This window comes from Glandiceps talaboti, chromosome 4, assembly GCF_964340395.1.
Source record: "Glandiceps talaboti chromosome 4, keGlaTala1.1, whole genome shotgun sequence".
NCBI lineage: Eukaryota > Metazoa > Hemichordata > Enteropneusta > Spengelidae > Glandiceps > Glandiceps talaboti.
In genome coordinates this window covers 16,996,964-17,023,292 of record NC_135552.1, presented here as the reverse complement: position 1 = coordinate 17,023,292, position 26,329 = coordinate 16,996,964, and the positions used below count along the sequence as shown (strand labels likewise).

At 35.6% G+C, this 26,329-nt stretch overlaps 2 protein-coding genes across 2 annotated transcripts; one reads left to right on the top strand and one right to left on the bottom strand.

Annotated features, from left to right (window-relative positions):
* On the top strand, positions 1–24,186 carry LOC144434249 (uncharacterized). The gene is made up of 10 exons (XM_078122703.1): positions 1–33; positions 763–862; positions 2,036–2,065; positions 19,435–19,478; positions 20,080–20,280; positions 20,692–20,768; positions 21,413–21,482; positions 22,006–22,077; positions 22,912–23,004; positions 23,578–24,186. Exons 1-10 carry the CDS (start codon positions 1–3, stop codon positions 23,614–23,616), a joined length of 759 nt encoding a protein of 252 aa, XP_077978829.1. The 3' UTR covers positions 23,617–24,186.
* LOC144433886 (uncharacterized) lies at positions 6,734–14,795 on the bottom strand. The gene is made up of 11 exons (XM_078122278.1): positions 14,721–14,795; positions 14,336–14,398; positions 12,949–13,047; positions 12,138–12,462; positions 11,453–11,735; positions 10,987–11,223; positions 10,364–10,440; positions 9,738–9,842; positions 9,063–9,277; positions 8,423–8,587; positions 6,734–8,021 (listed from the first exon to the last, which is right to left on the bottom strand). Exons 2-11 carry the CDS (start codon positions 14,374–14,376, stop codon positions 7,772–7,774), a joined length of 1,797 nt encoding a protein of 598 aa, XP_077978404.1. The 5' UTR covers positions 14,377–14,398; positions 14,721–14,795; the 3' UTR covers positions 6,734–7,771.
* Positions 24,187–26,329: the final 2,143 nt, after the last annotated feature.

The following is a 26,329-nucleotide window of genomic DNA, read 5'->3' as shown; positions in this document are numbered from 1 at the left end:
ATGGCGGAACTCGTGGATATGAAGAAACTCAAGGTACGTTTCCAAGCGCTGATCCAACTTTAAAGCAACTTTGATTTTTAAGCCATTCATACTTCAGCTGTCCATGCTGTCATGGCTATTCACGTAAACTGTTACAATACTGTAATGTACGAATGTAAATGCAATAGCGATCGGCATTTGTACCTAGTTCAGTCATCGATCTGGTCAGCGTGTCATGATCAGATCCCGCAAGACTGTTGAAAAATGAAAGCATACGTACCCCGTATACAAATTGTACGTAATACCATTGAATGGAAAATTTTATTGTTTGCCCTGTCCAATCGATTATCACTGGCAGAAGCATGTTCAAGATGGCCGTGGCGGTTGTCTACGTGTCGATGAGTACAAACCCCTGCCATCATTGATTCACAAATGACAACAATACATGATACAATCAATGGAGTTTACCACCATGCACCAAGGTGCCAACACATGCTTCATTGTAATTTGTAGGAGTGGACGTAGTCAGTTTAGTGGGACTTTCTTCACTTTCTTTCCCATCTCAGGATCTTCCACATATTTCAAAATACTTTATTGTCACTTAGATAAGAATCACTTTCCATTTTCACTAAATTTGTCCAAATTTTCGCTGAATTGTCTTGCATGAGATCAGATCACTAGTAATAATATGGCCAAATAATCTCAGGCTTGGAGCTGTTGGTTTATAAAAACTCAGATTTGAAATCAGAATCTAATAATAACTGTAAACTCTGTTTTATTCAGGTTGCAGAACTCAGGAAACTTCTTCAGGAGAAAGGATTAGATAGTAAGGGAAACAAAGCAGAACTTGTACAGAGACTTCAAGAACATCTTGGAGAAAATGGTGAGTTTAATACCTAGCATATCTTCTAATATGTTTGTAGTTGCAAGGATGATATTGTGAATCTGAATGGTGTAAAAACATTTACAGAAAAAAATAACAGCTTAGCATGAGTAAGTGTTAGAACAGCTTTTAAGTGTTAAAATCAAATTATTAAAAACAAGCAAGGCAATTGTAAAGGTGCAATTTTATCTCCTCTTTTGATGGAAATCATATGCACAACATGTTGACTAGTCTAGCTGCTAGACCTCAGGCTTTCTTCTGATCTATCGCCCTCACTAGCAACCTTCAGTTGACTTCACAGTGAGCAGAATAGCCAGAGGGGTCCAGCAGCAAGACTACATATTGACATGCTCATTGCAAAGCTAAAATTTCACCCATATTGATGGAAAATCAACAAAGCACATTTTAAATCAATTATGAAATTGTGCAAATGATAAAAAAAAAGTGTGTTTCCGATAACCTGACCGATCCCAGTGTTAAATTATTTTTCATGCAAAAGGATAAAATGGTAACAGTTTACTTCTATTTCCTTGTACACCTTCATGCCTTTGTCTCATCTGTGGTCACTTTTTTAAAAGTCTTATTCCAGAGAGAAACCAGGTCTTTTTTAGACTATAAAAGTACAGTCTGCATAACATGTTAATCTACTTAAAACTTATAATTGTCTTCCTTTACTACTTTGACACACACTTCAAACTCTCGACTCATGGAACTTGGAAGTATTGTGACCAACGTGTATCTTTTCTTGGGCGGTCAAACTAATTTTTTTTTTTAAATCAAAGTAAATAAAAATAAAATATAATGACCTGCCTATCCTATTTTCAGAAGTCATGTTACCGGAAATAAACATTTGTTTTCTCTGCCTTATATTGTAACTATGACTTTTGCAATCTGTGCTTGATGCCAATAATACTGTAAACCGGGACATTTTCGCTAAAGACTTATTTTCACTAATTTCGTTGGAAAAACGAAAATGCAAAAATAAGTAGTGACTAAAGTGCCTTCTTGCAAATGAACACAATGTAACCAGTCTGGTAATTAGAGACAATTAGTCTTTGAGAACTTGCTGAAGACTGTAAAATTGCAAAATTTTGTAGTAGTGAAAATATCTAGGTTTACAGTATTCAAGTTGCCATGGCTGCTAATTGAATGATTTGTATTGGCTCTCTGCAGGTGATATCATTGTGCATCAACCAGGGGAAGGTACTTACAATTTTATTTGGCAAATAGTCTTTACCTTTACCTTTGCTCTAGTCTTGCACTGTTAAATCCTGGTGTATTCTTTTATCCTTCCTTGGTAATTCTGTGCAAGTATTTGTATTAGTTGTGTTTTAAATTTCACCACTTTTAAAGTATAGTTTGTAAGGTGTGATATTCATGCCACTCTGTCAACTGTCACTTACCTTGATAGGGCTGAATAGCATGACATATTTTTACAGTCTATTTAGAGTAAGTTGTGTGATATTCACTGCAGGTGACTGGTTATGAATGTCACGTTATTTGCCAAGTTTGAATTTTGCACTTGTGTAGTCTTTAGGATGCGACGTCACAGTCTAGCCATGCTATCAACAAGAAGTCTGATAGTAGTCCAGTTGCCAGAGGTGGTTTTGGGGGTTAACCTGATTTGATAAATAAAATTTATATGATACATGGATGTACCCAAACGATACACAGCAAACACATCCACTACCTATAAGTCATAACAACTGAAAATGGCGAGATGCTGTTGACCTTTGGCCTAATTATGATATTTTAAAGGTATATTATCTGCAACGGGGACTATTTTTTTGGAAAGTGTCTTTCATTTTAAAATATGTTAAAACTAACCTGTAAATGGACCAATCCCTCTAATTAGAAGATTCACTTGTCTACTAGTCGTCAATGTTACTCCAAAGTGACATACGAGAGCTGTAAAACATTCGACCGACTTACTTCTTTTCAAACCGCCCGCCATTCTTGTTGACATCGCTCGAGACAAATCATGTGATACCGACGTCATAACTACGCGACAGAACGTGAGAAGGGGTGAGATCGGCCCTTGCGTGATTACGTAATGTCAACATACGCACGCTAACCTAACACTGTCCTCGAGCGACCACTGAATGAATGCAGCTGGCCTGAACAATGGAGTTTTCAGACTTCAGCAGTGACGATCCAGCCTTTTCATATAGCGATAATGACTACAATGACCCGAACTACAATGTAAGTAGACAGTATGAATGGCAAGTTGAGCGTAATGCTAGTTTCTGTTTGTAGCTATTTTCTATTATATATGAAACACTGTGACCGGACCAAGCTGCAATAATTGTAGCGTCTTGCTGCGGTTTTGATTTTTTTCCCGTCTGTTTTGGTGACTTTTTAAGTTTTAATATTTAAACAGGTGGGGGTTAAACACTAAAATTTAAAAAGTCACCAAAACAGACGAAAAAAAAACATGAAAAAACCATCAAAACCGCAGCAAAACGCTACAATTATTGCAGCTATGACCGGACCCTGCTCCGTTCACAATGTTTATTTTGTTTATGTATTTCGTGCATGCTTTTATTATTATGTTATTGACGATAACTTGTAACATACATGGAAAACATGTGTAGCTGTGGACGTTCACCGATGATTTAGCCAGCCAATACCCTAGTCAACTTAGAAGAAGTGACAGTATACACAGATTTATATTACATTTCCCGCAGCATTTATCGGGGACGTGTTTTTAGTTTCTAAATAGGCTGACGGCGATTTTACTCAACTTTCTCTGCAATTGTTTTGTTTGGAATATACATGTATGTTTTTCAAAAGTTTACTGTAAATGTATTATGTATGAGTGTGAAAAGCTGACATGTTTATTCCTGGATAGATCGTGGAGGTACGAAGCATGATTCAAAGAACATTTTTGAAGAAAAAAAATTATTGCCAGGCTGATGTGCTACGTTTTATCTAAAACTAAAGTCGCCTCGCTCCGATCCGGAGCAATACTATAACCACGTACTGACAGGTCGTGCCTCCGGCAATCGCAGTTCCTATCACATACGCATTAGTACTCAGTGCTACAGAGCGATGCGACGACTTTGATTTAGATGAAACGTAGCAAAAACGGCACGAACGACTGTCGACAGTATAGGCTGATGCTGAGCCAAACTTTACGGTGGTCGAGTTTGAATATGATAAGAGTAAACATTATTACATAATGCGAAGTTTTTGTTGAATATATTCATTACGTAAGCATGTCAAATTTTATAGCATTCGCAAAAGAAACATAAGAGATGGGTTATAAATAAATTACGAAACCAACTTCAGATTGAATAATGTAAATGTATAATTATTTTGACGCACAACATTTATCTGGTTCGAGCAACAATTTATCCCACTTAGCAACCCCCCCCCCCCAAAAAAAAATACCGGAAAAATAATTTGCAACACGCTTCTTGATTTTAAATTTAGTTGGTGGCCTTTATTGTTGTCTATGCTATACTTTTACCGTGAAAGTGATTCCATCGTCACACTGATTTATTTTAGATAAAAACTGTCTCACCTATACATGTGTAGTTTCATACACACATGCACGGAAATAATATGAAACCTTTTGAAGGCACACACATTTCAGGGCGAACTATTCTCTAGTGTTCATAATAACAATCTAATTATTTACAAGATTATATATATACACAACCTACACAAATACCCTTTTTACTCTGAATTCATTATACGTGGCGCTTTTTTGACCACAATGCTATTTTTTTCATGACATTTGTATATTTGTATATTTGTATGCATGTATGTATGTATGTATGTATGTATGTATGTATGTATGTATGTATGTATGTGTGTGTGTGTGGGGGGGTGTCTAATAGGAACCTTATTCTTTTGCTATGTGAGGAAAACTACCTAATTTATTGACTACATGATTTTCATACTATGATAATATTGTAATGTTTCAGTTTTCACCAGCATCATCGACAGACCAACAGTCGGACATAGAACATACGAGAGGGAGAGGTAGGGGGAGAATGAGAGGTAAAGGAGGAAGTGGCAAGGGTAGATCTAAAGGAAGAGTAGGAGGCAGTAGCAGGGGGAGAGGAAAAGGTGGTGCAAGGACAGGAGGAAGTGATAGAGCAAGCACTAGTGGAAGAGCAAGCACTAGTGGAAGAGCAAGCACTAGTGGACGAGCAAGCACTAGTGGAAGAGCAAGCACTAGTGGAAGAGCAAGCACTAGTGGACGAGCAAGCACTAGTGGACGAGCAAGCACTAGTGGAAGAGCAAGCACTAGTGGAAGAGCAAGCAGTAGGGGAAGAGCAAGCACCAGTGGAAGAGCAAGCACTAGGGGAAGAGCAAGCAGTAGGGGAAGAGCAAGCAGTAGGGGTAGTGGAAGAGGGAGACAAGATGCAGCTGAGGAAGCCCTACGACTATTAGAAGAAAGGAAAGCGAGACTGCGTGTAAGTTGTGATAAGTTATCTTCTTTTATTGACCATTACCAAATGTTATCAATAAATATGATCATGTAAATAATTCATTATTATTAAAAAATATTACTGACTTTAACTCTTTCAGACTATAATAAATAACATGACAGCAGAAGATAAGGATAACCTGTTGCTGCTTATGGTGGAAAACCACCCAGGCCTTATATTCGACTTGGTTGTACCTGTTGCAACACAACCTGGAGGTCATCACCCTACTCCGGGTACACAGTCACCTAATTGGTGTCTGTGTACTCGGTGTAGGGAGATGCCTACACAACCAGAAAGGTTGTGTTGTAACAGGCAACCAGAGCTGTGTATTTCACAACAGGCAGTAAGTGAGATTATTGCAAAAAATATTTTAACATGATAATGAATCATTGGTCTCAGAATATGCCTTACCTATGTAATACTGTAATTCCCATTATGTGTTAGTCAAGTTGATGATGTATGCATAACACATAACTTACTATTTTAAACAACATTTTTAGATCCGTCATAGGGTTTTTTTTATATAAAAAGTTATTGAGTAAATGTGAACAAAAACCCATATTGCTTTTGTTTTTCCACGAAAGGAAATCAGAAAGGCACTCTAGATAACACAATATGAGAATGTTTAAAATGATGTAGATAGTTTATGATAGTCCACACACACTGTGTTTTCAAATTACTGTGAACCATGGTGAAAAAAAGTTATTTTTATTTTTTCTTAAACAACAAACATTTCAGTGCAGCTTGAAAACTATCAGTTGGCCTGAAGTCTATATTCAAACACTATACATAAAAAAATAAAAAAAATATATATTTCTGTCCTTCACCAGGAGTTCACAGTACTTATTTTGAACGAGGCTGTACTAGCCCTAGCAAGAATATACCGACGGGATATGCTGGTATATCCAGACGATGACGACCTCGCAAAAGCAAATCGTCATGCTGCCTACAGACAGTTTGTCATGTGGAAACATGGTCGCCTAGGAGCTGGGGTGAGGAGAGTCATCCCCAGTTGCTGTGTTTGGACAATCAGGGACAGGTACCCGGACCCTTTTGGTCAGTATACAGGGTTCATGCCAGGAAGGCTTGCATAGTTTTTTTTGCCTTACCCATAGATATTGTATCGTCATAGAGAACCAATCTGAAGCCATACTGATGAAAAGAAATGTATCCATATGCTCAGTTAGTGTAACCATAGCTGTATGTCAAAATAACTTCAAGCCATCACCCTGGAGGTGTGGACCAAATTTCATGTTAAAACAGTATACTATATTCGACAAAACGAAGAACAAACAAACAAAATCACATACATACATACCTACATGTACATACATACATACATACATACATACACAGACACCATCAAATAAATGTCACATTATAAAACATAAAACAAAATATATGAAGACAACTTTAGTTATTGGACCATGTACAAACAGAACCTGTTACAAACAGGGAAGTAAACAACTAAATCGGATTAATACCATTTATTCCTCTGGCATTGTATATATACCAAAAAAGACCATAAAACTTTTCTTATCAAACCATGGTGTAATACAAGTCTCTACTTTTCCAACATGATGATTTCATTCAGTAATTGCACTATTTTTTCGAAATAGTTGGCTTTCCACGATGATGAACCAATTGTTATGAATCCAATTTGTTTGTATTATTTTCCCATTTGTAATCAGGTTACAATTGTCCATGGTCTGAAAAAAATTTCTAACACAAGCCTAAAAACTTTTAACTAACAATTTTCTTAGCTATATACCCCTCAACCCCAAACCACTCCGTTCATCCTACTACATGTTAAATATTGGTACTAGCAAAATACCAATGTTGATGTGTGTATGACCTTTATGAGATACCATTTACACAAAACTGTGTTTATAAAATACAAGTTCGGATGTGGGGATGGGTTCTGTTAGGTGTTCATTGCTGCCATAGCTGTTAAAACTGTTGTTACTTGTCATAAATAAATATCAGGAATGGGGTATGCATATTGATAAACAGAAATGAGGTTATGGTGTACAAGTACCACTGTAGTAAAGCACTTTCTCTATGTGCTACACTTGTTGAATGCATTCATGCCAAATGTAAAAGTATACTATTTCAATTGGTGTATTACCAAGCCTATCACATGGCCTTTCCAATAAGGTCAACTAGCAAATGACAGTGTATTTTAACACTTAAATGTGGATGCTATAAACAATAATTAGTATATGCTGAAAACACTTTACTTTTTACTTGTGGATTGAACATGTTTGAGTCTATTTCACAATGTAAAATTTATGAAGGGAATAACTCCAGTAGATACAAACAAGCTCAATAGAGGGTCATGATATATGCACTGAAGGTTTTCATTGGTTTTCTTGCATGTTACTTTGTTGTTTATATTTCACTATAAACATTACTAAACCCTTCTGTATATAAGCAAAATCAACAGCACTCATTTCAGAGTTGTAATCTATGATCTTCTTGAAACTTGTTCTTGTACAAGAGCAGCTGTAGGTTGTGGGGATGTTGGTGCAAGGTGTGCTGACAACCGTCGTGGGTCTTGTGGCTCCAATTCCTTTTTCCTCTGCATCCCTTGTCTGTCCACCAGTCGTTTTTGTAAGATGGATTGTTTTAGTTGCCGTATATGAGGGTATGTCTTTGTAGTCTTCACAGGACAAACAGACCATCTATGACTGTTTTTGTTGTAGCGTCTCTGATTGCTGTGGGTAACAATATAAATAAAAAGCATATGTTAGACTTGCTATGTAGATATTTGGATAGTTCTATAGGCATTTATAAAACTGTACAGTTTATCACCCATAACTCATGAATACACACACACACTGAGTAATCATCTACACCTATACCTTTATCACAAATGTTTTATCATGTATTTTTTATATTCTAATTTATTTTCATACTTGTTAAGTTATTTCCTTATAAATTTATGAATGTTATGGAAGCCCTGATCATGCCAGCTGACAACTGTGTGTGTGTGTGTGTGTGCACATATACATATATTTTTTTGGAGAAATCTATTTATACAATTTGTATAAAATAAAAAAAGTGTAATAAAAAGAACTATAATTTGTTATGAAATGAATTACTTTGTTTTACTCACATTATTTCTTCACTCTTATTCATTTTGGCTTCCCTGCTGTTGTGGATATTGTGGTCAATGGCTGCCAGTCTATTTCTAACCCTATAAACCGGTGGTGAAAATGCATATCTCTTGGCTGCATACATTAGAATATGTTGTTGGAAAGTTTCCAACTCAGCAGTGCTCCTACAAATTTACATTTCGAGACAACAATAATCAACATGTTAATTAGTAATCAATAAGAATAAGTTCTTATAAACCATAACTCACCATTGTCATACATCAAACTCTTAGTAAGATCATGAAAATCAACTATTTGTATTTGTAACGAAATTCAGTGGTTTCAATTAATTGCTCATTTGCATACGTAATGAACTCTGGTAATTAGGGCCTATTCCAAGAAAGACTGTGCACACCAAATTTTAATGAAACTTGTTTAAGATGTTGACCAAGCAAATATATCACATGATGGTATCGATTCAATTGATAATTTACATATTTTATGAACTTATACAAGAAGAGATATATAGCCAGGCCTGTACTTGCTATAGATATTGATTACTCAGAGGTACAACAGTACAGAAAGAAAGACATTTCAAAGTCTCAGCAAGCACATTAACAACATTTCTCCTCATTTTCAGTTCATCTTGTAATTTTTTACCTGAAATTCAAATAATTCTTCACTTTGGAGAAGAAACGTTTATCATACACAATTTTCCGAAGGGCATCGTGCGCGACACTTCCTTTTTGTAGCCACTCGGTTTCTCTCCCATCATTACTTAGAGGCCCATGATCACAAGAATTCTCTCCGCCACCATGTGCGAAAAGCCACTGATGTTCATTGACAACATGGTGTAGGACTCCAAGCCAGATTCCCTGAAAGAATGCAAAACATATGTGGAAACATAAATAAGAGGATGGGCCTATCATTTTCATACAGGGGTGGGGCTCTCTCTTACTGCAGATCAACAAAGGAGGGTAGCAGATTAACAGCACACTGTCAGGCATGCAAGGAAAGACTGTGAGGCTGTACCAAGGTTTCAAGTATGCCTTACAGACAGATTGAAATGACAGTAAACACCCTCCTTCTAAACCATGATTCTTATTGGTTCCTTACTTGCTGACCTATACTGATAAGTGAAATGCAATGTACATAATGATATTGTGTATCACACCTACTCCAAACTTGTGTGTAAATCCTTCTACTACTATAGACAATACAGTAACTACAGTGTGGTTACACTTAGACAGCAGTTACATTAAATTCAAACATTTGCTAATATTGTTTAAAGAAATCAATGCATTATTCAGTCAATTGAAAATACATTATAATTACCAAAAATTCTTCATAAGTTGTAGCCTTTTTACAACAATACCAGAAGTGGTTAACAATGTGCCTACTCCATTTCAATAATGGTTTGCATTCTTTGTTTTGACCAGCCTGTAAAATACAAAAGTATGACCTTTTCAGAGGAATAGCACAAACATTTTGTTTGCCACTTATAGTAAAGAACAAAACTCACAAATATACAGTTTTGTTTATAGAGACTAAGAAGTAATTGAAATCAATGTAAACTACATCCACAACTTGCCATTCAAGTAGCACATACTAGTCAACTGAATAAGAATAATAGAGTTTTTATGCTAAGTAAGTGCCAGGATGGTGTCCTGCTTTTATTTGCATATCTCATGCTCATGAAAATAAAGGAGAAAAAACATCACTGACTTCAAGAAGGAACATATCTTGATTTACCACACTCTAGATTTGTATTGTATTGTATTGATCGGTTTGCCCCAAACAACAATTTTCACAAACATACTGGTCTGGTATTGCACGATAGCACAATTTACAACTTTATTTGTGCTCTTGAAATTATTTATTGCCTAAGAAGGAAATGTATTATCTCTAACACAATAAAATGCTTCAAAAGTTTGCATCAATTTCAATGTATGTATATTTACCTTAATTATTTTCTTGCCCAAATTCTTGGCTGCATGCCATATATCAAGGGAATGCACAATATCTTGGTAGTTCTTCTCTGTATAAAAATATTGGATTATTTTTTCATAACTCTATTTGTTGCATACTCAAGAGCCAAATAGGCATTCAGCCAACATTATTTCAGTACGCATTTTTAATAATCTGATTTATAACATCAGCAGTGTTTTCTTTTTGTGTATCAACTAATAAAAGAGTAGTGGTATGATAAAGACCATTGAACATTTATCCTCACTACAATAATTTTACTGTTTTACAACATATAAAAGAGAGACCATGCAAAACCTTCAGCAATAAAAAATGATTTTTAAAAAGTTTGCAAGGAATTAGTTATATGATGTAGCAATTATGGCTGTTGTAACAACATATGCGAGTCTTATCTTCCCATATGACAGAATAGTTTGCTGTATCACTTCCTCAAGAAAAAGGTTTTTAACAAAGGTATAAAATCCATTTTGACTCCACTTCATAACAAGGTGGGTAAATGTCATAACTTTCTCTACAGTTGATAATAATATACATGATGATATGGCAGGGAAAAACTTCAGCCTTGATGCTCTTTAGAATATTTGAATGATAAACTTACTCATTAATGACCCAATCTGCATGTGAGCATCCGTGACAACTTCTCCTATACTGGCACCCTTTCCTCGTAACTCGGTTATACTCTTTTCAAAACAGGCCTTCTCAAGATTGGTAGACTTTCTGTCAGTTTCCCTTTTGTCCATTGTTACGATGGAAAGGATGTCTTTCGACTCATTTTCCATACAAGTGTATGAGCAATACTGTGCACAAAAACCTGGTGAGTCCATTCTCCCATCACCTGCAAAGTAAGAAGCACATACATGTAACACATCAGTCACATATTGTATTGAAGCACCACTGATAAAAGTATATAAAAATACCGCCAATGGCATTGTAGCACAACTGTACAGATTTTTAAAAGTTGTTTACACATACACACACACAGACACCCGGCGATCCCTATAGAACTACTGAACCTCAGTTCAGTTGTGCTAAAAATAACACTACTTTAGGTACAAACAACTTACCAAGTACTACAATGCTCTTATCTTTGTATTTACTTAGGATGTCTTCTTGGTGTTGTAGCCAATACTCATCTATACAGGGGATCAAGTAGTGTTTCTGAATTCTATGGAAGGTAGATGCTGACACAACTTTCAAATTTAACATGTTTGCAAACAGAGCAATCTTGCCATAGTTATTCCCTGACATTAATATGGCAGCTGATGTCAAGAGGTCACCACTATGGAGTCTTCTATTCAATACTGGTTGGGAGCACCACATGTGGCAGATATGGCCTGAAAGACATACCTACAAAGCAAAATAGTACTTCTAACATTATATATTGTACTTCATTAAAACCAATGTTTTTTATATTATCAACAAGAAATAAAGAAACTAGGTCTCTGGTACAAAAAGAGTATACAGTAGCTACTACATAAAGTACTTTAGTCTCTCAATTTCAGCAGTCAATCACATAATGTATGCAAATATTGTTTGATAAAATATGACATGTATGAATCTACAAATGCACACTACCTAGCATAGTAGTAGTATATTCTTTTATTATGGTGACATAAGGTTATAAAGTAATTCCCAGCCAATCTGGATTATAATTCACCATGAGGATGAAAAAGATACATTGTGACAATAGCTAATTTACATTAAAAAAAAAACTCTGATGCATATTGCGACTCAATGACATCAACCTACCCATTTCAAATACACAGCTGATCCTACAGATTCTGTTATAAGCTGCACTACAGCCTTGCAGTCTTTAGTACTACAAATGTTGGCGACGTTCGTTTTGGCCAAGGCAACTATCTGCTTCATGAAAACAAGGTAGACACCATCATCCAGTAACCTATTTACATGTTCATCTGACCGAATTCTGTTTACTCCTTCACAAACATCCTCGGGTATATCCATGTCTTCCTCATCTTCACTCTCTATGTCTTCATCCTCTATGTCTTCATTGTCTTCATCCAAACCACCATCTGTTTCAATTGGCATGTTTTCAAAATCAAAAACTTCAGGCCTGAAAAAAATGTCCAATCCTTACTAAAATGCAGTATAATGAGTAGAAAATAAATATACTTTAACTTTTGTTTACCTTAGACTTATTATAGTTTATAATATATTGTCTTGAAATCATCAATTCAAAATTTAAAGTATGTCTTATACCTGAAATGTACTAAATTGAATTGTTTTTGTACAGAATATGTTTACTTTACATGTACGTATACCTTTTATCGTTTCATTTTGGTAAACGTACAAGATAACCACCTGGTCTGCTGTATCATGCTAATGTACTGTTACTGAGAATGGGAACAAAATATCAGTGTTACTTTCGAAAATTGCAGTTATATTTATAAAGCAATTAACTATAATGAATTATAAGTACCCTAATTGAGATCATTTCAATGTTATTAATAAGACTGGGACAGAGGAAGGATGTACATTGTTTTACACATTTGCGATAAAACAACAACATGGATTGACTCATGACATCTTGTTTACCCACCTAATGGTTATATCGAAACTAGGTTCATAGTCTGAATCATCATCATCTTCTTCATCCGTGAATTCTTCAAGTGTAATATCTATAGTAACATCATTAAGTCTTGAAAAAGATAAAACAGCAAATGTAAACCTACAGTCATGATACATGTTCTATTGTACAACAAGTCATTGGGAATGACATACTTCTCACTATGATTGGGTTTTAAGGAACTGGCAGTTTATGTTGTCATTTCCTTGATATCACTACTTTGATCACACAACAACACTTGTGAACCTAAATCAAACAGACTTAGATATGTTGTGTCTGCTCATTGGACATGGAGCATGCCTACTCATGTTTTGTCTCCTCGTTGGACATGAGACATGCCTACTCTTAAAGATGACATGATGGAATAAACCATTCCACAATAAAGGATCGGTTGGATACAGGGGGGGGGGGGGGGGGGGGGGGGGGGGGCAGCCATTTTGGATCGTATCACGACGAAAATGGATATGCACATGTATGTCATAGAACACTATCCTAATACAAACTTTGAATGAGATCTGTTCAAGCATGTCTGAGTTATGGCTTTGGACAGGGAAAATTCTCAAACTGCTTGATGGCCATATTGGATCATATCATGAAACAAATTAACGTGCATATGTATGCCATAGTATGTTGCCCCTGTACAAAGTTTGAAAAAAAATTGATCCAGACATCTCCAAGAAGAGATGGACGGACGTAACCCAATCCACAAGTCCCCGTCTTGGAATTCGTCCAGTGGGACTAACAAAAGAAACTCTTCTCACTGAATAACAGGAAGTAAGGGTAGACTTCATGCACACAGTATCTTATCAAGTGATTAGCAAACAATGTACAAATTACTACAAAGGTCAAAATCAGGCTTCCCATGAGTAAAACTCAAAGGTACTGTTGCCCAAGTGTATTTGCTGTGGCTATGGACATGGTCTTTGTTGCTTTGCATATTTGCACACATTCATGGAATCTTTACAACTTGCCTGCTCTTCACACTTTTCAGCTTTGCAATATAAACTATCACTTACCCACCCATTCCTATTCATCTGTGAGATATGCATCATTATATTACTGTTGTTAAGGGTATGGGCATGGTTGCTATGACCAAGTGTGTAAAAAGGTAATCAATAATAACTGCAGAGTAACACATCCAGAAACAAGGTGGTCAGATTATTTTGATTTGAATGATAACTAGAAACTCAATGTAATATATCGGCCGAAAAAAAGGCAACCGGTGCGCGCGCGCACACACACACACACTTTGAAATGCCTATAACACTACTAACCTAACAAGTTCAGATGTGCTATAAATGATAAGATGAACTGTTCTTAGTTTATTTTCAGTACTAGTGCAAAAATAATTGTTACTTACTGAAATGGATCTACAAATGATTCAGACAGGGTCTTTCTCATACCTTTTCCCTTCTCTCGTTCTCTAATTTAAAAGAGAAAATGGTGTCAATACAAAGGAATGAAATATTACACCAATGGTGCAATATTTGTTACCATGTAGAAGAATTCATCATAGTTGAAATCAATATATGAAAAAGGTGGACAAAATGTTTTCATGACTGAAAATAAAAGTGTGTAAAAGAATCAATGTAACATACAGTAACATGCCACATTTCATATATACACGTGTAGTATAATTTATCAAAGTTCATCATCACAACCACATGTATTTATAGCTTGAAAGCTGTTGCACTTCTCACAATAATTAATTGTGTACGAGAACATAAATCTGTAACATTACATACTTGTTTTTTTTATCATGATCACCATCATCTTGATTGCCAACACCACAATTATTACTACCATTATTACTACCATCATCATCATCATCATCATCATCATCATCACCATCATCATCATCATCACCATCATCATCATCACCATCACCAGTTTGGATTTCCTCCACTCCTGACACAGCAGTCAGTGTAGTACTACCATCGTATTGGTCACTATTACTGTGAATACAGTGGAAAGGGTTGGATAAAACAGAAATTAGTTTTTTCTTGTCATAAACAAACACCCAATGGGCAGTAAAACCATACAGATATTATTTTTTCATATGCATTTTTACCTTAATTCAGATTCCATTGAAATTTCTGATACAACAGGGGTTTCAATTTTTCGCTTTTTACTACCAGTCCATGCCTGTGGAGTTGAAGTTGTTGGATGAACACATCCAGCAACTCTTCTTGGGTTGGTATAATACCTATTTTGAAACAGACAAAGACACAGCATAATAAATTAACTCTTACCCTTAAAGAAGTATATTGGTTTACATACATTTTCCCTCTGATGATTCATGTTTATTGGTGAGGGGCAACAATTGTCCAGTACAATTGTGGTATGACCGGTATATATATATATATATATAAATGCTGTATGTTAGCATCTTTACACTTGTATTATTGTACTCTGTAATTTAGTCTGTGTAAAAAATAAGTCATTCTACCCGCCCCCATATTCACAATTATCTAAACTTCTTTTTTACGTATTAGAAAAATAATGAAATTGTGAATTAGTGGATGGAGGAATTGACATCAACTTGAAAGTCACAGTTTGCCAGTCTCAGATGTGAAAAAAAATGTGTCAGTTTGAAGAAGAAAAAATTTTGCAAAAATGTTTGTTGGGCTGATTTGCTCGCTAAAGTATACCTTGCTAGTAAAAAAATCCAACATTTCCTAATCTAAACATAAATACAGTCCCCCTCATGACCAAAGAAATGTCCAAAAGTATACCAATCTCATAAAAAAAATCACAAAAGCCGAGATGCGTCGCTATTTTTATAACCAGACAGATACAGATTTTAAAACACTCTAAAAACGTGAATGACACATCAGCGTGATATTCAACAGTATATATATATATATATATATATATATATATATATATATATATATATATATATATATATATATATATATATATATACATGTATATTATATATAACTCGGTGAGTATCAATCTGCTAAGACAGTGCTCTATACCGCAGTGGCAGAGCGTATATTATATATATATATATATATATTTCATCCATGAAAGGTGAAATATGATCGAGGGGGAAAGCCATGAGGTCTAGCTGAAGCACAGACCCTACTTTCGTGCAGTGTCTATGACTAAGTCGTCTCCACAAGTCCTGATATTATAAATAGCAGTCTATCAGAGAAGGCAGTTGTCAGCTAGTACAAACAAACAACAATGGCTTATTTTTTTCATGCAAATTTAGCTTGAGAAGGGGCTTGTAAAAATAACCACTGTAATATGTGAATGACAATGTCTATGCACTCATCTAACACATAATTATCATAAAGCCAATACAGCAGTGATATTCCCATCAGTACTGAGCATAAATCCTGGAGACATATCACCCTATGAACTGAGTAACTGAAACAAACATTCAACTACTAAGTATAAGAATCTTTCTTTTGGCATCATTCATGGGAAATGTTCCAAGCTTAGTTGCCTTTTTGTGAGAAATAAATATAACTTACAGTAGTACAAAGAGGTATGATCATTCTGAACACTGAACACAAAGATTGCAATGTGATTTAAAATGCAACATAGACAGTGTATTGGGGTCACATTATTAGTATTAGCAAACAGCAGATATGCATAGAAATGAAAAACGAATACAATGTGCAAACACTGAGTCGTATCTAAATCCTCAGTAAGTACATATACTAACATTCCAACCATGTATGCATATCCTAGAGGTAATGGGTTATTGAATAGTTTACCATGCCTGCATACATTGCCCAGCTAGCCCACAACATGTAAATGTTAGTTCAAAGGAATTTTGTAAAACTTTTGCTCGACTGTAATTTTGGACAAACTAATCCCCCCCACCCGTCCCAACTAGCGACCTTCGGTTGCCTTAAACAGTGTGTTTAATATCCGTAGGGATCTAACAGCAATACTAGATTCAAAGATGATACCGATTACAGTCATCATTGTGTGATACTTGAAAAGGAGACGGCGCAAATACACAACACAACAACGTACAGTATCCTATATCAGTGTTATGTTATCACAGTAGCTTATGAGTACGCGAGTCGAGTATCTGTGGATGTCGTCCCCCCCCCCCCTACACGTTTCAAAATTTTGTAATCCCTAATTGACACGTTTCACTGGTTCTGGCGCTGTTGAATATTCTTGGTACTCGAACGAAAAATAGGATAAAACAGAGAAAGGAAACTCGATCATGAGTAACGTAACGATAGTATATCCTACACTACAAACACGTGCCATTATGTGGTCAAAACAACTTACCAGTCTATCAGGAATTTTGCAACTTCACGATTGGTTTTAAGGTTACAATCTTGACATATTTCTTTCCAACGATGTATTTCCCCACGAATGTTGATTTTACCTTCGTTTTCCCGAATCTGGGCTCGTTTCTTTCCTGATGACGTTAGCTTTGGCCGTGGCATCGTGTTCTTGACTGCGTCACTCGACTCATCAACAAACTCCAACCACAACATTTGAGAAATAGAGCATGCGCAGTCTACTTTGATATCGCACTGACGTCATAGGTCGTTTAAAGGTCGATGTATTCTTGCGCGGCATTTGAATGTTTACAATTTTAAAAGCAACGTTGTTAATAATCTTTAATAATCATTTTATATATTTATGGAAGGTTGTTTGGCTTTGAACACGAGGTCATTCTACATGCTATGCCATGTGTAAAAGTAAAATCATATTGAAAAAAAGAACAAAAATAGTAAAAAAATAGTCCCCGTTGCAGATAATATACCTTTAATATCCAAAACCTTTGACAAAATATTTGTAATTGACTGATTATTCATAATATACAGTGTGTAACAAGTAAATATGACTTTTCATAATATACAGTGTGTAACAAGTAAATATGACTTTTAAGTAACTTTGACATGGTTTTATAGGCAGTAAGTATTACGCCTACCAAAACATGTGTTTACCCATAGCAATACATGGTATTTCGGTTTTCTCACGATATAACAAAATGCCCAGGGGTGCGCGAGTGGCACCCGTCAGATATGCTAACAGGACACCTTTCTGAGGTGGAATCTGCTAAAAAATATCATATAACTCGCATTGCAAGGTTAACCCCCCAAAACCACCTCTGGCAACTGGACTATAGGGCTGAACAACATGACCTATCTTACAATCTATAATATAGCTCTTTTGGTGTGATGAGTAAATCTACATTAAAAGCCTGTGTTGGTACTGTAAGGATGCACAATTTAACTATATGTATGTGTCACTCACTGTGTGTGTGTGTGTGTGTGTGTGTACATTGTACATGTATGCATGTATATATTCATGCATGTCTGTATATATGTATGTGTGTGTGTGTGTGTGTGTGTGTGTGTGTGCGTACATACATATGTATGTATGTTGTGTGTGTGTGTGTGTGTATGTCATCTCCCTATGCATATACATATTTCATAGATTGTCATTGTCAACCATGATATGAAAGCAAAACACAACAATTGATTGCAACTTCTATGATGCGGTATTATTCATATATAATGCTTTCACAAGATGGCTGGGAGGCTGTTAACACTAGGAGTCCAGATGACAGAGAGATGTCTTGGTCTAATGACTCTTGTGATTATCATTTTTGCAAGAAATGAAATGATTTTGGATTATAATTTTCAAGATGGTGTTCAGGAAATATGAGAGGGTTTTCTACCCTTGTTACTTTGCTCAGAGAAAACGTTGGATGAAAAAGCCATGGAGATGTACATGTAAATGTGCCATAAGAAGTAAACAAATTAGCAATATAAAATTTGTATATCTCTGAGTCTAAATAAATGTACAAATGTAAGAGTGACAATTTGTTTATAAGGGCACAGACAATATCAATACCATTCATATTGGGTGTAAGCTCTTATTGATGACAAATTTAGATTGACCCCCCCCCCCCTCCTCCCCAGCCTCTGATTGATAAAATGTCCAAAAACATGACAGCCATCATTATACCCTCACCAAATTAATACATACCTTCGAATTGAGAAAAAGCAAAATCAAATATCAAATTACAAGGTGTACGTAGTTGAGAATTTGAGATATAGTGAGTCAGTGTTTATAGTTCAAGTTGGTGAAAATGTTTCAGTTATCAAGATTTTTATCAAGGTATTCCTCATTGTGTCTTTCTTGCTATTGCATGTACTTCTACTAGCTCTGTTGTGTTTCCTACATGTATTACTTAGTGGCAGATTTAACTAACATAATTTCTATAAATTCAAAAACCTGCAATGATGGAATTCACTGTTCTGTCACCTTTGTACAATGCTAACTATTGTGGGAGAACACTACCAATATTCTAAGACTATGATTTTCTTTTTGTCAGTAAAAATGTAATTTATTGTCCAATATTTACCTATGTTGATATTTAGGATGACAATTGTTTCAGTTGATACTGTACACTAGATGTAAACTTTCAATCATTTATTCCTACGTTTTTGTGTTCATATGAAGGTACGGAGGAAGAAGAAGAAGACGATGTCTTAGGACAGGAAGAGGTAAATGTCATCTTGACAACATTCCTGTCTTCATTTGTTGTAAACTGTGTGTAATTCTATATCTTTGTATCCTCCCAAACAAAGTCTATGAATACATGTAATTGCTATGATGGAATGTATGAATGAATGCCATCAACATCAAATGTATGGGGTGTCAGTGTCTGCCATCAGGTACCTATAATGTCACTGCCATTAAATGTATTGTCTGCCATCGCGTAATGTGCCGTCACCCAAATCTAATTATACACATGAAATCTCACAATTATTCAAGACAGGAACATCTGGAATAGTTGCTGGGCAGGTGAAGCTTATATTGCTCACTGGCAGTGATATAATAAGTACTTAATCTGAATTGTGATTTATGTAAGACAGATATCTTGGCATTGAAACCAAACAAAAAAAGTTATGAGAAAATGTAATATTGTAATATGTAAAATATACTCAGTGTACATAACATATATTTAGCATGTAATACAAATATTGCAGCCCCCCCCCCCCCCCAACCATTATGGGATATTATCATCCTGTAACCATCAGTGTAAGTAAGTGTATAAACCCTGTCCATAATGTGACACAAAAGTATTGTCACTTTTTCTCACAGGAAGAAGAAGAAGAGGAGGAGGATGAGGAGGAGGGGGAGGAGGTGATTGAAACAGAGGAAGTAAAGACAGAAGAAAGCAAACTTTCAACAAGTCCAAGTAAAGAAACACATAAAGTAGTCAGTTTGTCAAGTGTGAAGGCAACCTCACCTGTAACTAAAACTGCTCCTGCTGTATTGTCTCAGGGAACTTCAGAAGTAGATGTAAGTTGTAGCAATAAAACTTACTTACGTATTTTAGTCTTTACTTCTGCTCACTATTGTATTACATCCTGGTGATGCTGATGGAGATGGTGGTGAAAATTTTATGATTGATTTATGTATGTTTACAATGAAATTACAATGAACGCATTAATCAAACCAAAACTAGATCTTGATATAGAAGTTCTTGTTGTGGTCATACGATAGCTGTTGATTCTATCAATTTTCAAAGTATCACTACAAATACCACTACAGGGAATTTACCCAGTGCTTCAGTTTTTGAAGTCTTGGCTCAAGAAGGCATTCATTGCAAAGATAGTACTGCTGCACACAACTGAGCTGTGACACTGTTGATGTAGTATATGCTTGATTTCAATCATTTTGTGACATATTTGTGCATGTTTTGTCAAACAGAAAATAGCACAGAGAGCACAGAGATTTGGGACATCAGCAATGTCTACCGATTCAAAGAAAGCTGCCAGAGCTGCCAGGTAAGAAATGTCTATAAGACTGAGATATAGTGTCAGTGTGTGTGTGTGTGTGTGTGTGTGTGTGTGTGTGTGTGTGTGTGTGTGTGTGTGTCACTGTGTGTGTGTATGTGTGTGTGTATGTGTGTGTGTCAATGTGTGTGTACATGTGTGTGTGTCTGTATGTCTGTCTGTGTGTGTGTGTGTGTGTGTGTACATGTGTGTGTGTCTGTCTGTCTGTCTGTAGGTGTGTTACTGTCTGACTTTCTGTCATGTATAATTTAACCTCAAAACTCTGACTTTAGTGCATTGTGTGAAGCAGTCATTTAGATGTACTTAAAACGTGACTTTTTGAGAGTTAAAGGTCCATTTCAGATTAAGGTTAATTTCGGGTTGAAATTCACTTATCTTGCAATTTGTGGAGCTACATAAAAATTTGGTCCAGACCAAATGAACAATCTTATCTTATCTGTATGGCTCCCACTAATAAGAATGCATTCATGTGAGCATTCTCGCAAACCAGAGCTGTTATTTCCACTACACTTAGTAGGGACCGGCTCGTTAAGAACGGTATCGTAAAGCGGTCATGGTTTGCGACGATGTCATGTGAGAAGCTAGGATTGTATCATGGGGCTTGATCTCACACCATGTTTTCTCTGATGTTACAGGTTTGGCTTACCAGTTCAACAAACAAAAGCAACCTCAACTACAACAAAATCAGGGTCAACAGTTATAACAGTAAGTATTGCATGACCCTTATTCAATACAGATATGTACAGTTAAATATGGCTTTGTTTACATCTTATAACTTGTGTGAGTATTAGACACAAAAATAACAATAAATCTCAAGAATTAAAAAGAATATGAGAGCTATATTACAGTTCAAAATTCAACAGAATCTGATATTCCTGTTTCTGTTTACTTATTAGTTTTACACTCTTTATGTAATAATAATAATGATATTGAAAAATCGTTTATTTTAACCTAAAATTCAGAAATTAAGATGGTCACCACTTGTGCTTTGCCCAAATACTCTTTGAGTTAATATGGCCTAATATTGTCTTAGAGTTAATATGGCCCATTATTGTCTAGAGTTAACATGGTCCAATATTGTCAGTGAAGAAAAGATCTTGGTTGAAGGTGATACAGGTCTGTTTTGACCGTTGTACTGTCAAGCAGTTTTATATATTCACCTCTGTCATTTCATATTTTGACATGACCAACTTAATCATGTTACGTTGTTTGTCCTCATTTTGTACAGTCCATTGATGTCGATAAAATAAAGAAAAGGGCAGAAAGATTTGGTAGTTCAGTGTCATCTACAGCTGTTAAGGTATGTGTAATGTCCTGAAAGGGACACAGCCCATAACTTAATGATATTATGTGGTTAATACAGGTTATGGTTTGTTTATTATTCCGAGTGCTAATACATGTGGACTTGTGTGTAGCAACAGGTAGCCCATGAACCGTTTATTAAACAAACAAGTAAAATAAACATACACAAATGAACACAACATACATGATGATGAGTAAGTGAAAATGCCATAAGCACATGAATACATGTATATCTATATATCTATACTACATGTATATTGATCTCTGCTTGCCATATACATGCCTGTGTATAGATTAGTTTGAAATATGTTAAAATGGTATTTTCATTTACTTGTTGATATTGTGTTTGTGTATGTTCATGTGTACTTGTTTGTTAACATGGTTGCTAGCCTCCCTGTAGTCTAGCAACAGGTAAAGCTCACCTTTAGATTTAGATATGATTACATCATCATGACATAAACATTCAGTTACCAAAAAATTGAAATTACCACAGCCTCAGCCTTCATTTAGCACACCAAACAACCAAAAAATGCTATGTGGTTGACACGTTAATACAGTGTGCTATCCAGACATGGTACATGATGTAGTCACTCAGTGACTTAAATTGTGGCGTATTCTTGTTGTTAGTGTTGTACATCTTGTTACGCGTTGTCATGGGTTTTGTATGTCTTTTGATGCTGTACATCTTACTTTTGAATAGTTGAAAGATTGCTTGCATATTTTTGCATTTTTGTATTATGAAAATATTCAATTTTATTTGAATCATGAGATCAGTTTGTTTCAAAGTCCACCATATTATTCTCTTCTAACATTTGTACTCTTATGTTATCAGCTTGAAGAAGCAGATAAGAAAAAGAGAAGACTTGAGAGATTTGGGGGTGCAACCACGATATCAACCAGTCTTAGTAGCTCAAATGAAACAGAGGTGAGTGCGATGTGATGTCAGTCTATGTAACTATGGTAACAATATCAATCATGTACATAGGTAAAGATAACATGATGTCAGCTTTTGTAACTATGGCAACAATATCAACCAGTTTGATGGAGTTGAGTTTGAAATTATGAACTGCGCATATCTGATTGCTCTATAAAAAAATTGTTTTGAACACTTTGAAAAGAAAATTGTTTTCAAAACTGTTAGCTGTTTGCTTTAGTGTTTGTTTAACAGACTGGCCTCAGTATTTTTGCTAAGGTTTCAGAACCCCTGGAACAGAATGGTGTAGTCTGCGTAGATTTTAATATCATGACACTTGATTATAGTGGGGAACCCCCATAAAATGATAGACTATACCCAGTTATATAGCCCTTCACAAAAACACTGACCCCACTAATCAAACAGTGACAGGTATTGATCATACATTGAACCAGTAATGATATTATTAACCAGAAATAAAGAGTACTGAGTTGGGAAAAAAATTTTATTCTGATCTCAGTAAGGATCAGTTTTATTTACAGTAATTACTTTTGTTTTCTGACAATTTTATTTGTACTTTTTCAGGCAAAGAAACAAAAGAGAGCAGAGCGATTTGGTTTGTAGCTTCAGTGGTGAGAGAGATTTTAGTTTACATAGAGAATACACTCTAGATTTGTACTGTACTAATGGTTCCCGTATTAGCCATCGGTAATTTTATTTTAGTGCTACCGTACTAAGGTCATGTGTTGGCTAGGACCAATATTAGTATTTCAAGTCAACTCACACATAGCTAGCAGGTCATTATTACTTTGTACAAATCACAGGAATATAAACATTCACAAAATAGGCTATTCCAGACTGCAAACAGGAAATTGAGGAATACAGCGCCCTCGCTCAAATTGGGGTTGTCATCACTTCATAGTACCGTTTCTTAAGAGCTTTGTCCCTTGGTTTTCTGTAGAAGTGTAAATCAGGAGTGTTTTTCCTATTGTTCACACATCGAGGAAAGCAGCAATGTTTTATGATTAACCAAGTAACCTATGCCATGTGTTATACCCCCAAGGTACACACAGACAGGAAGTAGAGCGCCACCATGGCAAATTTTGGACAGGCCTATTTGCACCACTTGGTACATTTGTATGAGCATGTTATATGAATTCATTTATCGATGTCAGTGTTTATTGCTGCCTTTCTTACTGGGGGGGGGGGGGGGGGGGGCATAAAGGATGGGTGAGCCTATTTTATAGCTTATTTAGGGGTGTACAGGCTGCAGTCAAGATGAGAGGAATGATGAAGGGATAATATAAAATTGATTTTTGATCTCACTGCTGTGTTTTTCTTTAAACTAGGACTTAAAGCTGTGTATGTATTTGATAACTGCCTCGGTGATAAAAGGGTTTATATGTTGTGTGTAATAGTCAGATAAAAGCTGTATTTTCTAGTCATTTGTTTCATAGCACAATGTAGTTATTTGTTGTCCTTTTCATGCGTTAGTTCGATAGCTACAAAGTGTAATGTCGTATCCAGGCTTGTATAGTACTAGATAGCCTAGTTGTTAGTTTTTATTTCAGTCAGAAACGTTCTTGATATCTTGCAAAGTTTAGGAGCATATTTAAACTCAATCATTTTAGTTTCATGCAATTTTGGCTAAGTTACTTCAATGTCTCAATTATTTATGAGGAGTTATTAAAAGAATATTTCATTAATTCGTTTTTTTGGTATGATATATATTAAAGCAGTTTGTCGTCATGACAACAAGTGTTGTGAAACCTTTACTTCTTTGAGATCTACTGCACTGTAAAGAAAGAATTTACACTAGACTATGTCCACATGTCATTTTAGGGTCCAAGTCTGTCATGACTTCAGACCATTTTTACTTTACTAGTCTTTACTCTATTCATATTGTGTTAAGAAGTGATGAAAGTTTCATTAAAAGTATCTATGTTCACTTGTATTTTGTGTGTTATCATTGTGTTGTGATTTAGCATGTGTAGATTATCAGTAAACGAGCGCCCTCAACGGATGTTTGTATGATGACAGGGTAGGTTAGAAAATTAAAACGGATTCAAGGAAGAAATGGAAAGTCCTTAAGCCCCAATAATTGGTCCCAACAGTCTTTGGTCAGTGCACTTTACACGTAATCAGTGCCAAGTGCTGCCATAAGCATTTCAATGGATCATTCTTTTAAACAGTTTATATATACTTTGGTTGGTATGTCTTAACGTTTGTATGCATACTAGTATATGTGTGGTACAAGATACTTGTTATTTTGATTGTGTTTGTTTGTTTGTTTGTTTGTTTGTTTATATATGTAATTGTTTATTTATTTGTTTGTTTGTTTGATTATCTTTTTAGTAGTATACCACCAATATGCATCACATCTGCACGAAAACTTGAGGCCACAACTCAGATGTGTGTGTTCAGTATAAAAGAGTGCCCTCAATGAATATGTTAGTATGGAAAAATCACAAAGACTATACGCCTACCCCCCCCCCCCCCTTTTACATATGTTTATCAACAACTAATATAAAACGTAATAGATCATAAAACATGACAATTAAAGTGCTCCAGGACCTTTAACATATGTGGTAGAAACACGAATGGATTCTAACCAGCATATGTCTTCTAAAAACCAGACTGATCATACAACATGTATCTAGTGTTGTGTTGCTATTTGCATAGTTCCGATTAAAGCATATACAAGCCTTCATGTAAAATATTTTTCTTCCCACGTAGCTCGAGTAAATTTGTACTCTCTCGAACGCCATCGAAAGGGAGGGGGCGCTCTACTGTTTTCACAGAAAGCCTGAAGACAAAGTTTTTCAACAACCATAATACTAAGAAAATGCATACCGTGGAACTGTATAGAAAGTTACATGCTTTCTTTGTTTATATGAGGAAAATGTTACCTCTAGACATCGAAATATAGCTCGCTTAAAAGTAGACTAAGTATAGAACTGTTATATTTCTGACAAGGGCGCCACCACACACTGTCACTGATGTTTTGTAGACTATGACTTTTATCCAATTCGGCTTAATTCACATAATATATAAGATTTTGGATTTTATCGCATGTGTCGAATGCGTGAACTGGGACACCTGTTAAATACTAGTATCTCGACACCACAATATGATTTTACATTGTTTTTCTAATGGGATAGAATATAACATTTATATAAAAGTACTGGTGTTGAAATAACTCAAACATCTACACTTGGTGAAAATTTAAACAGACTGATACCCTTCTATACGGTAACACCATATGGATCACTCAACCACTCAATCATACCTTCACTTCAGTCTCTAACGGTCTGTAACTATACACAGTGCCCGTTGC

Coding starts and splice junctions, on each gene's coding strand:
- LOC144434249 (XM_078122703.1), top strand. CDS start 1: ATGGCGGAACTCGTGGATATGAAGAAACTCAAG. Junction 21,483..22,005: donor CAGGGTCAACAGTTATAACA/GTAAGTATTGCA, acceptor CATTTTGTACAG/TCCATTGATGTCGATAAAAT. Junction 22,078..22,911: donor TGTCATCTACAGCTGTTAAG/GTATGTGTAATG, acceptor TTATGTTATCAG/CTTGAAGAAGCAGATAAGAA.
- LOC144433886 (XM_078122278.1), bottom strand. CDS start 14,376: ATGAGAAAGACCCTGTCTGAATCATTTGTAGATCCATTTCA. Junction 12,463..12,948: donor AGTTTCGATATAACCATTAG/GTGGGTAAACAA, acceptor CATTTTTTTCAG/GCCTGAAGTTTTTGATTTTG. Junction 8,588..9,062: donor AAGAATTATTTGAATTTCAG/GTAAAAAATTAC, acceptor GTAAATTTGTAG/GAGCACTGCTGAGTTGGAAA.